Genomic DNA, 18165 nt, shown 5'->3' with positions numbered 1-18165 from the left:
GAGTTGAGGAGAAACTACCTCTCCCAAAGGGTTGTGAATCTGTGGAATTCACTACCCCAAAGTGCTGGGACAGTGTGTAACTTTAAGGAGGAGTGAGACAGATTTTTAATTGGTAATGGGTTGAAGGGTTATGGGGAGAAGGCAGGAAAATGGGGATGAGGAGCATATCAGCTATGATTGAATGGTGGAGCAGACTTGATGGGCTGAATGGCCTAATTTTGCTCCTATATCTTATGAACTTATGAACATTCAGTAAAAGTTTTCAAGTCCAGCTGTTGCTCCACGTACCTTTCCAGAGAGTAAACATCAAGGAAATGCTAAAAAACAAAATGAAAAACACAATCTTTGGAAGGTTGGTATGAACAAAATATGCGAATAAAAACAATCTATGTTAAAAGAAGGCAGAACAGATTGCTACCAGAACTAAACCGGGAAATTGAGATGTCATTAAAGTACTTCCCATGGTAAAAAAAAGACATGTTTACAGTGGGTCTTTTCTGATTGTTAAGTGTCCACAGTGATAACTTTTGAAGTGTTGTTGTGATGTAGAAAATGTGAACAACTTCCACAACAGCAATGCAAGAATGCCTAAGCTCTTTCATTGACTAGTTGAGGGATTAATATTGGCCCCAGGACAGCAAAGATAACTCAGCTTTTTTGCAAAATACTGCCATGGTATTTTTTACATTCACCTGAGCAGGCAGATTGGTTCTCAGTTAACATCACATCTGAAAGATGGCAGTTTTAACTGTGTAGCACTTCCTCAGTTCAGCACTGATGTGTCAGCCTAAACTTTGTGCTCAAATCTTTGGAGTGGGATATTCTGATTTAGAATGTAGACGGGCAATAAGGGTAGCAAAGAATAGAACTAGAGGAGAAAGATTGTTCATATTGAGGTCAACCCTCAGAACAAGAACAGACAAAAGGCAAGACAAGACATTCTACCACCAACTGAATCACAACAGAACTCAGATTATGGGATAGAAAAGGCAGTACTGTAATAGGTGGCATATCTGGAATATTTTATTGCAGTCTCTTCACTGCTTTCTACTATACTGGACTAGTTAGTTAACTGCAGTTAGATTGTAGTTAACCACAACAGTCTAGCATTTAAATGTAATTGTGCATAGGCAGAATTATCTGAAAATGAAGTCTTTGCATAGACTGAAGCAAACAGGATCCCTCCGATCATTCATACATTTCTGATGATGATCCTGAAATCAGGCCTCACAGTGATCATTTTATGGCATCAATCTGATATTTTAAAAAATTTCAATTCTGCTATATATCTGTACCCTGCGTAGTAGAAAAGTACCCTAACCTTAAATATTATGCTTAATTCTGTTTCCCACACTGTAGATCATAGTTATCATGTTGTCACTCTGCCTAGTCACTTTTGCTTTGTACACTGCACAATGAAATAGTAGAATTTGATTGTGTTCCTAGGGACCAAGCTAATAAATTAAACTACAGACCAGTGAGTCTCAGTGGTAGGGAAACTATTAGAGAAACTTCTGAAGGAGAGCAAGGTTCAGTTGGATCCATTGAGGGTTACAAGGTAGCAAGGAATGAGCTGAAAAAAGGGCTTAGGAGAGCTAGGAGGGGGCATAGAAGTCCTTGGCGGGTCGGATCAAGGAAAACCCCAAGGCTTTTTACTTTTATATGAGGAATAAAAGAATGACCAGGGTGAGGTTAGGGCCGGTCAAGGACAGTAGTGGGAACTTGTGCATGGAGTCAGAAGAGATAGGAGAGGCGATGAATGAATACTTTTCTTCAGTGTTCACCAAGGAGAGGGGCCATGTTTTTGAGGATGTGAGTGTGATACAGGCCGATAGGCTGGAGGAGGCAGATGTTCTGAGGGAAGATGTATTAGCAATTTTGAAAAACCTGAAGGTCGATAAGTTCCGTGGGACAGATGAGATATATCCTAGGATTCTTTGGGAGGCAAGGGATGAGATTGCAGAGCCTTTGGCTTTGATCTTTGGGTCCTCACTGTCCACGGGGATAGTGCCAGAGGACTGGAGAGTGGCGAATGTTGTTCCTCTGTTCAAGAAAGGAAATAGGAATGACTCTGGTAATTATACACCGGTTAGTCTTACTTCGGTGGTCGGTAAGTTAATGGAAAAGGTCCTGAGGGATAGGATTTATGACCATTTAGAAAGATGCAGCTTAATCCAGGATAGTCAACACGGATTTGTGAAGGGTAAGTCTTGCCTCACAAATTTGATTGAATTTTTTGAGGAGGTAACTAAGTGTGTCGATGAAGGTAGAGCAGTTGATGTCATATACATGGATTTTAGTAAGGCGTTTGATAAGGTCCCCCATGGTCGGCCCATGAAGAAGGCCCATGTGGAAGCACTGGAAAGAGTGCAAAGGAGGTTTACCAGGATGCTGCGTGGTTTGGAGGGTCGGTCTTATGAGGAAAGCTTGAAGGAGCTGGAGCTTTTCTCTTTAGAGCGGAGGAGGTTGACCGGCGACTTAATAGAGGTTTATAAGATGATGAGGGGGATAGAGTGGACGTTCAGAGACTATTTCCTCGGGTGGATGTAGTTGTTACTAGGGGCATAACAATAAGGTTCATGGTGGGAGATATAGGAGGGATGTCCGAGGTAGGTTCTTTACTCAGAGAGTGGTTGGGGTGTGGAATGGACTGCCTGCTGTGATAGTGGAGTCGGACACTTTAAGAACTTTCAAGCGGTTATTGGATAGGCACATGGAGCACACCAGAATGATAGAGAGTGGGATAGCTTGATCTTGGTTTCGGAAAAGGTTCGGCACAACATCGTGGGCCGAAGGGCCTGTACTGTGCTGTACTGTTCTATGTTCTATGTAGAGCATCTATCTCCACTTGGAGAGACAAGGCTTGATAGGGATAGTCAGCATGGTTTCATCAGAGGGAGGTCATGCCTAACAAATTTGATTGAATTTTTTGAGGAGGTGACCAGGTGTGTAGACGTGGGTAGTGCAGTCGATGTAGTTTATATGGATTTCAACAAAGCCTTTGACAACGTCCCACATGGGAGACTTGTAAAGAAGGTAAATGCATATGGGATACAGGGTAATTTGATAAAATGGGTTCAAAATTGGCTCAGTCGTAGGAGACAGAGGATGATGACAGGAGGCTGCTTTAGTGACTGGAGGCCAGTGTCCAGTGGTGTACCAGTTGAGCCCCCTAATATTCATCATTTATATAAATGACATTAATGATCATGTGGGGGGTAGGATTAGTAAGTTTGCGGATGACACAAAGATTGGCTGGGTGGTTAACAGTGAGGCGGAGTGTCTTGGGCTACAAGAAGATATAGATGAAATGGTCAAATGGGCAGATAAGTGGCAGATGGAATTTAACCCTGAAAAGTGAGAGGTGATACACCATGAAAGCAGTAATGTAACAAGGAAGTACTCAATGAATGGTAGAACACTAGGAAGTTCTGTGGAACAAAGAGAACTTGGTGTGTTTGTCCACAGATCTCTTAAAGCGGTAGGCATGTTAGGAGGATGATGAAAAAGGCATATGGGTCACTTGCCTTTATCAATCGAGGCATAGATTACAAAAGCAGGGAAGTCGTGTTGGAGTTGTATGAAACTTTGGTGAGGTCACAGTTAGAGTACTGTGTGCAGTTCTGGTCGCCACACTGTAGGAAGGATGGGATTGCACTGGAGGGGGTGCAGAGGAGATTCACCAGGATGCTGCCTGGGATGGAATATTTAAATTATGAAGAAAGCTTGGATAGGCTTGTTTTGTTTTTGTTGGAGCAGAGAAGACTGAGGGGTGACCTGATCGAGGTGTACAAGATTGTGAGGAACATGGACAGAATGGACAAGGAGTAGTTGTTCCCGTTAGTTGAAGGGTCAGTCACGAGGGAACATAGGTTCATGGTGAGGGATAGGAGGTTTAGGGGGGAATGTGAAGAAAAACTTGTTTAGCCAGAGGGCGGTGGTGGTTTGGAATGTGCTGCCTGGGAGGGTGGTAGAGGCGAGTTGCCGCACATCCTTTAAAAAGTATCTGGATGAGCATTTGGCACAGTGGACTATGGGCCAAGTGCTGGCAGATGGGATTAGGTGAGAGTTCAGGTGTTTCTAAAGCGTCGGTGGGCTGAAGCGCCTCTTCTGCACTGTATGATTCTATGATTTAGTTATACATTACCTTATCAAGTATTCTAGCACAGATCATTAATACATTTCTGGTCTCAACAGTGATCATCGTTTTATGGCATTGTTGGGTCCATTCATTCATTTGAAGAGATGAGAGGACAGCACTGGTACGAGTCTTAAAATAGTTTTCTTCTATTGAAAAGAACTTATAAAAATTAACATGACAGAAGCAAAAAAAGTGAACTTGGAGACTGGCGTCTAAGCCAGTCCCTCTAATCGAAGAACTGAACTTGAACTCACAACTGAACGCACACGCTCTAAAATCAAAAATATATTTCAACCCTTATCTCGTTATTGGAAATGTTTTTTGCAGGCTGTCTTCTTCTAGAAAAACAATCCTTGCAGCTGCTGTTATGCTGTTGTTTGCCCGCATTATGTACCCTTCAGGAATGCAGTCAATTTTTAGCTAACCCAGCTTGCCTTCTGATTCTACATGTAATCAAGCCAGCTATAATTGGTCACCTTAGCAGAGTTAGTTAATCCCTACAGTCTAGCATTTAAATGTAATTATGCATAGGCAGAAATATCTGATCCTATTCCTGAAGTACTCACTATCTCTCTGAAGCTTGAGAGCAGTTGTATGCCATGAATTGAGGCTGTAGGCTATTTGTTGTAAAGCTCTTTTGCTTCCCAATGTTTCATTACCTGTCTTTGTTGCATCATTTGCCTCATTTCAACCTGTAATTGGCTGACCTGTTCCTCTGCCTTCCTTTGCATCTCATATCGAAGGTGCTGCTCCTGTATGCATGTAAAGATCAGAACTTTGCTGAAGTAAAATTTGTAAATTTAACTAAACTGTTCACAGAACTAGTAACACCAAGCATGAAGGAAAGCAAAATACTGCAATGTTGGAAACCGGATATTAAACAGAAAATGCTGGAAAAACTGAGCAGGTCAGCAGCATCTGTGGTGAGAGAAACTTGTTTTGAGTCCAGATAACTCAATGAAGAGCTCTGAAGAAGTCATCTAGCCTCAAAACGTTGGCTCTATTCTCTCCCCACAAATGCTGCCAGACTTGCTGAGTTTTCCCAGCATTTTCCAGCAGGGAGTTTAGGTAAAAACAAAATACAGCGGATGTTGGAATCTGAAACAAAACTAGAAAATGCTGGAAAATCTCAGCAGGTCTGACGGCATCTGTGGGGAGAGAATAAAGCCAATGTTTCGAGTCTGGATGATCCTTTGTCAGTGCTGGAGTAAAGGTAATATTCTTATTGTATCACAGTTTTTCTTTAGTTAATACCTCAATTGCTTTAGTTTTGAAGTGAATACCTTGGGTGGATTATTTGGTTAGGATTACTTAGATTTATTGGGCTGTTATGAACACTTTAATCATAGAAAATAGTTCACCTTCCATGGTTAAACTCATTCTGGAAGAATTTGTGTTTTTTAAAGACACTGGAGCGATTCTCTCAAAAAAATTCGAAGTGTTGAATTCGCGTAAAAGCGGGAGTAAATCCTGCTGGTTTTTTTCTGTGGGAGTTTCTAAATGAATCTCCCACACTCTGTGCACTGCAGAGTGCACTAGCGTGATTGCTTGTTTTGCAGATCAGTTCTGTAGCAGGGGATACTAAAATCCCTTAAGGGGCTTTTAAACCAAAGTAGGGACCACAATGTGCCTTATATATACCAAAGGTATCATGATGTGCCTCCTACATATATTATACAAAGGTATTGCCTTAACCACATATATAATCAATAGTAATGGATTTTTAACAAGTATTGTAGCTTTGAAATGTAGTCTTAAAGGTGTTTGTAAGCTTTGGTCAAGAGCAACTGCCCCACAGCATAATGGGGAAAAGCAGAACCAAACAGGCGACATTCAAATGGAACAATGAAGTATAGAGCTTAATCAGCCAGAGGTTTTGTGAGTTCAGCTAAAGGGGTAAAAAATTGATTATTTTTTAACTTATTTTTTCGTGGGGTTTCTTGTTGTAGTAGTTTAAATTTGAAAAGCGGAAGTAGGCCGCCCGCGGGGCAACCTGGGAAGGCATTTAGTTTTTTTTAAAGCATGCGGGAGGTTTAAAAAGCAGGCCACAGTATTCAGCGGGCAGCGTTGAGAGCAGGCAGCGGAGTGAGAAGGGAGCAGAGTGAGAGCTGAAGGGCTTTGGCTCTAAGGGCTTAGGCGGAAAGGGCGAGGCGGGGTAAGTTTAATTCTTAAGTACGTTTCTCTGTGTTCCTTGAAATAAGAAGGGAAATTATGAGTGTGAGGCCAGTCTGTTGTTCCCAAGTAGGCTGTAGGAGGTCCTGGAGGCTCCTGGCCTCCCGGACGTCCATGTCTGTGATGGGTGTGTCGAGCTGCAGTTCTTAAGGGACCATGTTAGAGAACTGGAACTGCAGCTCGAGGATCTTCATCTGGTTAGGGAAAATGAGGAGATGATAGACAGGAGCTATCAGCAGGTGGTCACACCAGGGCCACAGGAGGCAGATAAGTGGGTAACGTCCAGGAAGGGGAAAGCTCAGGTGATAGAGAGCACCCCGGTGAATGTGCCCCTTCACAATAAGTACTCCTGTCTGAGTATTGCTGGGGGGGACAGCCCACCTGGTGGAAGCACAGTGGCCGTGTCTCTGGAGCAGAGTCCGGCCCTTTAACTCAGGGGGCTAAGGAAAGGAGGAGGAAGGCAGTATTAATTGGGGACTCAACAGTAAGGGGGTCGGACAGGCGTTTTTGCGGAGGCAGACGGGAATCTCGGATGGTGGTCTGCCTCCCTGGTGCCGGGATCAGGGATATCTCTGATCGCGTCCCAGATATCCTGAAGTGGGAGGGAGAGGAGCCAGAGGTCATGGTACATATTGGTACCACTGACATAGGTAGGAAGAGGGAAGGGGTCATGAAAGAGAATATAGGGAGTTAGGTAGACAGTTGGGAAGGAGGAACGCAAAGGTGGTAATCTCAGGATTGCTGCCTGTGCCACGGGAAAGTGAGAGCAGGAATGGAGTGAGGTGGCGGATGAATGCGTGGCTGAGGGACTGGAGCGGGGGGCAGGGATTCAGGTTCCTGGATCATTGGGACCTCTTTAGGGGCAGGTGTGACCTGTACAAAAAAGATGGGTGGCACTTGAACCCCAGGGGGACCAATATCCTGGCAGGAAGGTTGGCTAAGGCTACTGGGGAGACTTTAAGTTAGAAAGGTTGGGGGGAGGGAATCGTGATGAGGTGACTGTGAGCGAGGAGGTTAGCCCGCAAATAGAGAAGGATTGGAGACAGTGTAAGAGGGAGAATAGATGGGTGATGGAGAAGGGGAGAGCTCAGACCAAAGGTTTGAGATGTGTCTATTTTAACGCCAGGAGTGTAGTGAATAAAGTGGATGAGCTTAGAGTGTGGATCGATGCTTGGAAGTGTGATGTGGTGGCCATTATGTAGCCTTGGGGACAGGGACAGGACTGGATACTTCAGGTGCCGGGTTTCAGATGTTTCAGAAAGGACAGAGAGGGAGGCAAAAGAGGGGGGGGGAGTGGCACTGCTGATCACAGATAGTGTCACAGCTGTAGAGAATGTGGAAGCCATGAAGGGATTGTCTACGGAGCCTCTGTGGGTGGACGTTCGGAGCGGGAAGGGGTCGATAACTTTGCTGGGTATTTTCTACAGGCCGCCCAATAGTAACAGGGATGTTGAGGAGCAGATAAGGAAACAGGTCCTGGAGAGATGTAGTAATAACAGGGTTGTCGTGATGGGAGACTTTAATTTCCCAAACATCGATTGGAATATCCCGAGGGTAAGGGGTTTGGATGGGGAAGAGTTTGTTAGGTGTGTTCAGGAGGGTTTCCTGACACAGCATGTGGATAAGCCTACAAGAGGAGAGGCTGTACTCGATCTGGTACTGGCTAATGAGCCTGGACAGGTGTCGGATCTCTCAGTGGGGGAGCATCTTGGGGATAGTGATTATAACTCTATCTCCTTTACGCTAGCATTGGAAAGAGATAGGATCAGGCAAGCTAGGAAAGTGTTTATCTGGAGTAAGGGGAAACACAAAGCCATCAGGCAGGAGATTAGAGGTGTGAATTGGAAGGAGGCATTCTCGAGGAAAAGTACCGAAGTAAGGTGGCAGATTTTCAAGGAATGTTTGTCTGGAGTTCTGCATGACAACGTTCCGATGAGATGGAGGTTTTGGTAGGTTACGGGAACCGTGGTGCACGAAAGCTGCGCTGAACCTAGTGAGAAAGAAAAGGAAAGCGTACAAAAGGTCCAGAGAGCTAGGCGATGATAGGGATCTAGATGACTTTACGGCTTGTAGGAAGGGACTTAAGAAAGAAATTAGGAGAGCCAGAAGGGGTCACGAGAAGGCCTTGGCAGGTAAGATTAAGGAAAATCCTAAGGCGTTCTATAAATATGTGAAGAGTAAAAGGATGAGATGTGAAGGAATAGGACCTATAAAAGGTGAAGGTGAGAAAGTCTGTACAGAACCGGAAGAAATAGCAGAGGTGCTTAATGAATATTTTACCTCGGTATTCACGGTGGAAAAAGACCTGGGTGGTTGTACTACACGATTGAGGTGGACTGAAAAGATTGAGTATGTGGACATTAAGAAAGAGGATGTGTTGGAAATTTTGAATAGCATCAAGATAGATAAGTCGCCGGGACCGGATGGGATGTACCCCAGGTTACTGTGGGAGGCAAGGGAAGAGATTGCAGAGCCTCTGGCGATGATCTTTGCATCGTCGATGGAGATGGGAGAGGTGCCGGAGGATTGTGGATGTGGTTCCTATATTCAAGAAAGGGAATAGCGATAGCCCAGGAAATTACTGACCGGTGAGTCTAACCTCAGTGGTTGGTAAGTTGATGGAGAAGATCCTGAGGGACAGGATTTATGAACATTTAGAGAAGTTAAGTATGCTCAAAAGTAGTCAGCACGGCTTTGTCAAAGGCAAATCGTGCCTTACGAGCCTGGTGAGTTCTTTGAAAATGTGACTAAACACATTGACGAAGGAAAAGCGGTACATGTGGTTTACATGGACTTCAGCAAGGCGTTCGATAAGGTCCCCCATGCAAGACTTCTCGAGAAAGTGAGAGGACATGGGATCAAGGGGCTGTTGCCTTGTGGATCCAGAACTGGCTTGCCTGCAGAAGGCAGAGAGTGGTTGTAGATGGGTCTTTTTCTGAATGGAGGTTGGTCACCAGTGGAGTGCCCCAGGGATCTGTTCTGGGACCCTTGCTGTTTGTCATTTTCATAAATGACCTGGATGAGGAAGTGGAGGGATGGGTTGGTAAGTTTGCCGACGACACAAAGGTTGGTGGGGTTGTGGATAGGTTGGAGGGATGTCAGAAGCTGCAGCGTGACATAGATAGGATGCAAGACTGGGCGGAGAAGTGGCAGATGGACTTCAACCCGGATAAATGTGTAGTGGTCCATTTTGGCAGGTCAAATGGGATGAAGGAGTATAATATCAAGGGTACAACAAGTACTCCTGCTTGAGTACTGCTGGGGGGGACAGCCCGCCTGGGGGAAGCAGCAGTGGCCGTGTCTCCGCAGTGGAGTCCAGCCCTGTAACTCAGAGGGCTAAGGAAAAGAGGAGGAAGGCGGTATTAATCGGGGACTCGATGGTGAAGGGGACAGACAGGCGTTTCTGCAGAGGTAGGCGGGATTCTCGCATGGTGGTCTGCCTCCCTGGGGCCGGGATCCAGGATGTCGCTAGTCGCGTCCCAGAAATCCTGAGGTGGGAGGGAGAGGAGCCTGAGGTAGCGGTACATATTGGTACCGCTGATGTGGGTAGGAAGGGAGAAGGGGTCATGAAAAGGGAGTACAGGGAATTAGGGAGACAGCTGAGAAAGAGGAAAGCAAAGGTAGTAATCTCAGGATTACTGCCTGTGCCACGGGAAGGTGAGGGCAGGAATGGAGTGAGGTGGAGGATGAATGTGTGGCTGAGGGACTGGTGCAGGGGGCAGGGATTCAGGTTCCTGGACCATTGGGACCTCTTTAGGGGCAGGGGTGATCTGTATACAAAAAACGGGTGGAACTTGAATCACACGGGGACCAATATCCTGGCCGGTAGGTTGGCTAAGGCTACTGGGGAGAATTTAAACTAGATAGGTTGGGGGGAGGGGAGCTAGAAGAGTTGACTAGGATCAAGGAACTAATTGATGGGGGGGAGGATGCAGGGGTAAGGGGAATTACAAAATTATGGTAGAGGAAAGGGTGCAAGTGAATGAAGGCGGTAATTTAGATAAGGGAGTAGAGGGAGACAGTGTTCGCGACTCATCAAAGCGGGTTCAGATAAAAGCTGGAATAAGGACACTTTGCCTGAATGCACGAAGCATTCGGAACAAGGTGAATGAGTTGATGGTGCAAATCAGCACAAGTGGGTACGATCTAGTGGCCATTACAGAAACGTGGCTGAAAGGTGACCAGGACTGGGAGATGAATATCCAGGGGTATCAGGCGTTTAGGAAGAATAGACAGGAAGGAAAAGGTGGTGGGGTCGCGCTATTAATAAGAGATAATATCAGGGTAGTACTGAGGGATGACATAGGCTCTGAGGAACAAAACGTGGAATCGTTATGGGTAGAGATGAGGAATAGTAGAGGGAGAAAGACACTAGTAGGTGTGGTATATAGGCCCCCGAATAATAATGTTGAGGTAGGGAGGGCTATAAACAAGCAGATAAGGGATGCGTGTAAAAACGGAACGGCAATAATCATGGGGGACTTCAACATGCACATTGACTGGCAGACTCAAGTCGGTAAGGGTGGAATGGAGGAAGAGTTCTTAGAATGCTGTCGGGATAGTTTCCTTGAACAGCATGTTACGGAACCGACGAGGGAACGAGCTATTTTGGATCTGGTATTGTGTAACGAGGTAGGTAGAATTAAGGATCTTATTGTGAAGGACCCTCTTGGGTCTAGTGACCACAATATGGTCGAATTTCTGATTCAGATGGAAGAGGAGAAAGTTTGGTCTCAAACCAGTGTCCTCTGTTTGAACAGAGGGAAATATGATAGGATGAGGGATGAATTGGCTAAGGTAGACTGGGAGAGCAGGCTGGCAGGTAGGATAGCTGAGGAACAGTGGAGGATTTTTAAGGAGATCCTTTTCAGTTCTCAGCAAAAATATATTCCAGCAAAAAACAAGGATTGTAAGAAAAGGGAGAACCAGCCGTGGATAACGAAGGAAATAAAGGAGAGTATTAAAATAAAAACAGCTGCGTACAGAGTGGCCAAAAATAGTGGAGAAACAAGTGATTGGGAAAAATTTAAGAAACAACAAAGAGAGACTAAGAAAGCGATAAAGAAAGGAAGGATAGACTATGAAGCTAGGCTAGCAATTAATATAAAAAATGATAGTAAAAGTTTTTATAAATATATAAAAAGGAATAGAGTGGCTAGAGTGAATGTTGGACCCTTGGAGGACGAGAGGGGGGAGTTAATAGTGGGAAATGAGGATATGGCTGAGTCTTTAAATAAGTTTTTTGTGTCGGTCTTCACGGTGGAGGACACAAATAGTTTGCCAAATATTAACGATAGAGGGTTGGCAGCAGGAGAAATACTTAATACGATTAATGTTACCAGAGAGGCAGTGCTGGGTAGGCTAATGGGACTGAAGGTGGACAAGTCCCCGGGTCCGGATGGAATGCATCCCAGGGTATTGAAAGAAATGTCAGAGGTAATAGTGGATGCGTTAGTGATTATTTATCAAAACTCGTTGCATTCTGAGGTAGTGCCGGTTGATTGGAAAACGGCTAATGTTACGCCGCTGTTTAAAAAAGGAAGGAGGCAAAAGGCGGGTAACTATAGGCCGGTCAGCTTAACGTCTGTAGTAGGGAAAATGCTGGAATCCATTATTAAGGAGGAGATAGCAGGGCATCTGGATAGAAATGGTTCGATCAATCAGACGCAGCATGGATTCATGAGGGGAAAGTCGTGCTTGACGAACATGTTGGATTTTTATGAAGATGTGACTAGGGCGGTTGATGGAGGAGAACCGGTGGATGCGGTGTTTTTGGATTTCCAAAAGGCGTTTGATAAGGTGCCCCATAAAAGGCTGCTGAAGAAGATTAGGGCACACGGAGTTGGGGGTAGTGTGTTAAAGTGGATTGGGGACTGGCTATCCGACAGGAAGCAAAGAGTCGGAATAAATGGGTGTTTTTCCGGTTGGAGGAAGGTAACTAGTGGCGTGCCGCAGGGATCGGTACTTGGGCCGCAACTGTTTACCATTTATATAGATGATCTGGAGGAGGGGACGGAGTGTACGGTAACGAAGTTTGCAGACGACACAAAGATAAGTGGAAAAGTGAATCGTGTGGAGGACGGAGAAGATCTGCAGAGAGATTTGGACAGGCTGAGTGAGTGGGCGAGGATATGGCAAATGGAGTATAACGTTGATAAATGCGAGGTTATACACTTTGGAGGAAATAATAACAAATGGGATTACTATCTCAATGGAAACAAATTAAAACATGCTACCGTGCAAAGGGACCTGGGGGTCCTTGTGCATGAGACACAAAAGCCCAGTCTGCAGGTACAACAGGTGATCAAGAAGGCAAATGGGATGTTGGCCTATATTGCGAGGGGGATAGAATATAAAAGCAGGGATGTCTTGATGCACCTGTACAGGGCATTGGTGAGGCCGCAGCTGGAATACTGTGTGCAGTATTGGTCCCCTTATATGAGGAAGGATATATTGGCATTGGAGGGAGTGCAGAGAAGGTTCACCAGGTTGATACCGGAGATGAGGGGTTTGGATTATGAGGAGAGGCTGAGGAGATTGGGTTTGTACTCGTTGGAGTTTAGAAGGATGAGGGGGGATCTTATGGAGACTTATAAGATAATGCGGGGGCTGGATAGGGTGGAGGCGGAGAGATTCTTTCCACTTAGTAAGGAAGTTAAAACTAGAGGACACAGCCTCAAAATAAAGGGGGGTCGGTTTAAGACAGAGTTGAGGAGGAACTTCTTCTCCCAGAGGGTGGTGAATCTCTGGAATTCTCTGCCCACTGAGGTGGTGGAGGCTACCTCGCTGAATATGTTTAAAGCGCGGATGGATGGATTCCTGATCGGTAAGGGAATTAAGGGTTATGGGGATCAGGCGGGTAAGTGGTACTGATCCACGTCAGATCAGCCATGATCTTATTGAATGGCGGGGCAGGCTCGAGGGGCTAGATGGCCTACTCCTGCTCCTATTTCTTATGTTCTTATGTAAGACTCTTAGCAGTGTAGAGGATCAGAAGGACCTTGGGATCCGGGTCCATAGGACTCTTAAATCGGCCTCGCAGGTAGAGGAGTTGGTTAAGAAGGCATATGGTGTGCTGGCCTTCATCAATCGAGGGATTGAGTTTAGGAGTCGGGAGATAATGATGCAGCTTTATAAGACCCTTGTCAGATCCACTTGGAGTACTGTGCTCAGTTCTGGTTGCCTCATTACAGGAGGGATGTGGAAATGATTGAAAGGGTGCAGAGAAGATTTACAAGGATGTTGCCTGGATTGGTTGGCATGCCCTTATGAGGATTGGTTGAGGGAGCTCGGTCCTTTCTCCTTGGAGAGACGAAGGATGAGAGGTGACCTGATAGAGGTGTACAAGATGTTGAGGGGTATAGATTGGGTGGATTCTTGGAGGCTTTTTCCCAGGGCTGAAATGGCTGCTATGAGAGGACACAGGTTTAAGGTGCTGGGGCGTAGGTACAGAGGAGATGTCAGGGGTAAGTTTTTCACTCAGAGGGTGGTGGGTGAGTGGAATCAGCTGCCGTCAGTGGTGGTGGAGGCAAACTCGATACGGTCTTTTAAGAGACTCATGGGTGAGTACATGGGACTTAATAGGATTGAGGGTTATAGGTAAGCCTATATATAAGCCTAGGTTGGTAGGGAAATGGCCAGCGCAACTTGTGGGCCAAAGGGCCTGTTTGTGCTGTATTTTTCCTATGTTCTATGTTTTGGAAGATCTTGCAGCTGTGAGATATTAGACAATGGAATGAATAGAAATGTTCAAGTGCTAATTGCAGTGAATGGAGGAATTCAGCTTTTACTGATAAAGGTATGGCCGGCCATAGAGGGAAGGTGACTCCTTATCAATTTTCATGGCCTGACACCAGCCTGATGTGTAAAAGCAGGTTGCTAAGCGATGGAGGAAAGACGTTTGGGTTCAAATTAGCCAATGAATTCCCAATTATGCTGGGGGTAGAATGCTGTTGGCCAGATAATGAGCCCGATTTATCATCAAGTTGCGTCCGTTTTCGGGTGCGAAAACTTGATAAAGTCGGGGGTGAGGCGAGTAGCGCGATCTGCGACTGCCTCTGTGCCCGTCCCCGCTTTACCAAGGGCCTAAAATGGTCGCCATTGGCACCGCGCCTGAAACGGGCACAACGTCATGTTAAATGCATTTGCATGCATTTAAATTGACTCAATGAGCTGGATGCCCAAACTTACCGGCATTTCCCCCTTTACCACTGTGTTCGCCCATCGGGGGTGGAGGGATGCGGGTCAGATGGCTCTCAGGTGGGGAGGGCAGGGATGGGGTCTGCTGCCACTCTGTACGCCATCGGTGGGGGGGGGGCAAGGGGGGGTAGCAGGCCCTGATCGGTCTGGGTAGCAGGGGGCGGGGGGAAAAGGGGGACAGTTATCTTGTGGGGATGGGGCAATGTCTGTGGGGGCCAGGGGGAAGGCATTATCAGGCCTGGGAGCGATGTGGCTGGAGAGCGTTTTTCTATTTTTTTTTACTGCGCATGCGCAGTTGAAGGCTCCAATCGGAGCTGCAGTGTTTCGGGCGCGATGAGCCCTGCCCACAGGCTTGTGCAGCGCGATTCAGAATCGCTGCTTTTTTTTAAGACAGAGTGCATAAGGGGACGTCGGAGAACCGGTTTACAAGTCGGATCTGAAACACTCCCAGATTCAGCACTTAGAATCAAGATGGTAAAATCGGGCCCAATGTGTATTAATGTAACTGGACCATCCTGTTTGTATGACAGAGTGAGCGAGGAATACGAATCTTCGAAAATAGTATATCAGATGTGTTCATGTGATGTAATTTGAGAGAGAAGTTGGAATCCTTCTGGCATCTCTCTCCCAATGCGTATTAGTCAAATAAAGAAGCCTTTTACTGCTTACTGTCTCTTGCAAGCTTTGTATTCGCTGAATTCGGCTCATGCAGGACCTCCAGAGGAAGGCCCCCAGAAAATTCCCCCAACAAGTTTTGAGAGAACAACTGTATAACCCAAATGTAACTTCAAGAACTCTATCATCTTTCCTTTTCCCTTGACGTTTAACCTTTGGCAGAATTCCTCTAATTGGTGCAAGTGTGCTTTGCCATTCTATTTGACAACACTACTTTTATAATAAACTAATAAGTCTGTTGCTTAGTGAAAGAAGTCTGGTTAAAGTCTCTTTTATTCTGGGTAACAGTGGTGAGTGAAGGTAAACAATTAACCATTTTGGTAAGTGAATCAAATTTTTAAACTAATGGTGCAACCTGTGGAATAGTGGGGCTAGTAAAACTGTACACTCATCCCACACCAGTCGCAACAGGACTTATTTGTACTTGTAAGAGTGAATTAATAGATTTAGTAAAAGGGGGGAATAGATCTAACACCCCTACATTAGAGTAAAATCTTGTGCTAGTCAAATGCTATACCTGAAGGTCTTGAGATCAGGAAAATTTGCCAGCCAAATTATTTACTTGTTCGATAAACAGGCAGTTTCTATATTATAGGCAAGCTTGTGGGTGAGGGTTTAATAATAAACCCATATAGGCAAGATCATAATTTTGAAACAATGTTCTGTGTATTGAATAACTATGCAAGCAGTCTGTACCTGTGACTTAATAGAGAGAGTGGTTTTCGAATGCTCTCAGTGTTAGTGCTATGAGCTGTATCAGAGAAGGGCATCTTCAGAGGTTTCTCTTGGGTAGTTCCCTCCATGCTTGAATCATGAATAAACTATTGTAACATGTTCCTACATCTCCTGGGTTAGTTAGAAGTCCACCACAATAAGAACATAAGAACATGAGAAATAGGAGCAGGAGTAGGCCATCTAGCCCCTCGAGCCTGCCCCGCCATTCAATAAGATCATGGCTGATCTGAAGTGGATCAGTTCCACTTACCCGCCTGATCCCTATAACCCCTAATTCCCTTACCGATCAGGAATCCATCTATCCGTGATTTAAACATATTCAACGAGGTAGCCTCCACCACTTCAGTTGGCAGAGAATTCCAGAGATTCACCACCCTCTGAGAGAAGAAGTTCCTCCTCAACTCTGTCCTAAGCTGACCCCCCTTTACTTTGAGGCTGTGCCCTCTAGTTCTAGTTTCCTTTCTAAGTGGAAAGAATCTCTCCACCTCTACCCTATCCAGCCCCTTCATTATCTTATAGGTCTCTATAAGATCCCCCCTCAGCCTTCTAAATTCCAACAAGTACAAACCCAATCTGCTCAGTCTCTCCTCATAATCAACACCCCTCATCTCTGGTATCAACCTGGTGAACCTTCTCTGCACTCCCTCCAAGGCCAATATATCCTTCCGCAAATAAGGGGACCAATACTGCACACAGTATTCCAGCTGCGGCCTCACCAATGCCCTGTACAGACGCAGCAAGACATCTCTGCTTTTATATTCTATCCCCCTTGCGATATAGGCCAACATCCCATTTGTCTTCTTGATCACCTGTTGCACCTGCAGACTGGGTTTTTGCGTCTCATGCACAAGGACCCCCAGGTCCCTTTGCACAGTAGCATGTTGTAATTTTTTTCCATTTAGATAATAATCTAATTTGCTATTATTTCCTCCAAAGTGAATAACCTCGCATTTGTCAATGTTATACTCCATCTGCCAGATCCTCGCCCACTCACTCAGCCTGTCCAAATCTCTCTGCAGACCTTCTACGCCCTCCACACGATTCACTTTTCCACTTATCTTTGTATCGTCTGAAAACTTTGTTACCCTACACTCAGTCCCCTCCTCCAGATCGTCTATATAAATGGTAAATAGTTGAGGCCCCAATACCGATCCCTGCGGCACGCCACTAGTTACCATCTGCCAACCAGAAAAGCACCCATTTATTCCGACTCTCTGCTTCCTGTCGGATAGCCAATCCCCAATCCACGCTAACACCCTACCTCCAACTCCGTGTGACCCAATCTTCTTCAGCAATCTTTTGTAAGGCACCTTATCAAACGCCTTTTGGAAATCCAAAAACACCGCATCCACCGGTTCCCCTCCGACAACCGCACTAGTCACATCTTCATAAAAATCCAACAAGTTTGTCAAGCACGACTTTCCCCTCATGAATCCATGCTGCGTCTGCTTAATGAAACCATTCTTATCCAGATGGCCTGCTATTTCTTCTTTAATGATGGATTCCAGCATTTTCCCAACTACAGACGTTAAGCTAACCGGCCTGTAGTTACCCGCCTTTTGTCTACTGCAAACACTGGTTGGATTAATTCAGTAATCCAATGAATGTGTTAGTTGATATGCATACATTGGTTGCATTTATTCTGTAGTGTTTGCATTGAAATAGGCCATCTGGGAAACTTTCTATGTTTATTCTTGTTTCCCAATAACTCCTGCATTCTTGCTAAAAAGTGAGGCAGGACAGGAAGAGGCAACCCACATTTGTGAAATCACATATGTAATGCAAATCATTGGCAATAATAAGATCTGAGTAATGAGAAAAATGCAAACTTGTAAGACTTGCATGAAATAAATCACCATAGTAACGCATGTTCCAAGGATGTCTGTAACTGATCTCACTTTGTAAAATTACCTGCTGAAGCTTTTCTTCAAATGAAAACTTCTGTTCCAAATTAATTCTCTTGGTCTCCTCCAGCAGTCTTTGAAGCTGCTCTTCTTCCCTCCTGCAGTACAACAGTTTGATTGATTGGCTATTTCTTAGTCTTGTTCTGCTAAGAAATAAGAGTTTTCTCTACGTTCTTTTCACATATAATATTGACGTAGTCATCTTGTGGTGGGGAGTTATTTTTGGGAAATTTACTGTTTTGGGAGTTTTTTGTGGTGTTGGGGGGGGTGTGTGCAGGTATGATTTTGAATTTTTTTTTCATGGTTTCATGGGATGTGGGCGTCACTGGGCCAGCATTC

General features: G+C 45.2%; 1 protein-coding gene across 2 annotated transcripts in view; it reads right to left on the bottom strand.

Moving 5' to 3' along the window:
• Positions 1-18165, bottom strand: part of LOC144501160 (uncharacterized) — a 192244-nt gene that overhangs the window by 82718 nt on the left and 91361 nt on the right. Inside the window, exons 13-15 of one of the 2 annotated variants that reach the window (XM_078224566.1) lie at positions 17834-17969; positions 4801-4893; positions 289-317 (exon numbers count right to left, since the gene is read on the bottom strand). In XM_078224566.1, coding sequence (XP_078080692.1) covers positions 289-317; positions 4801-4893; positions 17834-17969 — 258 coding nt within the window. The remainder of the gene's footprint in view (positions 1-288; positions 318-4800; positions 4894-17833; positions 17970-18165) is intronic. The other variant, XM_078224567.1, reaches the window with a different exon arrangement.

The sequence above is a fragment of the Mustelus asterias genome, chromosome 12, assembly GCF_964213995.1.
Source record: "Mustelus asterias chromosome 12, sMusAst1.hap1.1, whole genome shotgun sequence".
Lineage (NCBI taxonomy): Eukaryota > Metazoa > Chordata > Chondrichthyes > Carcharhiniformes > Triakidae > Mustelus > Mustelus asterias.
The sequence above is the reverse complement of the archived record's forward strand: the minus strand, read 5'-3'. Positions and strand labels throughout refer to the sequence as shown.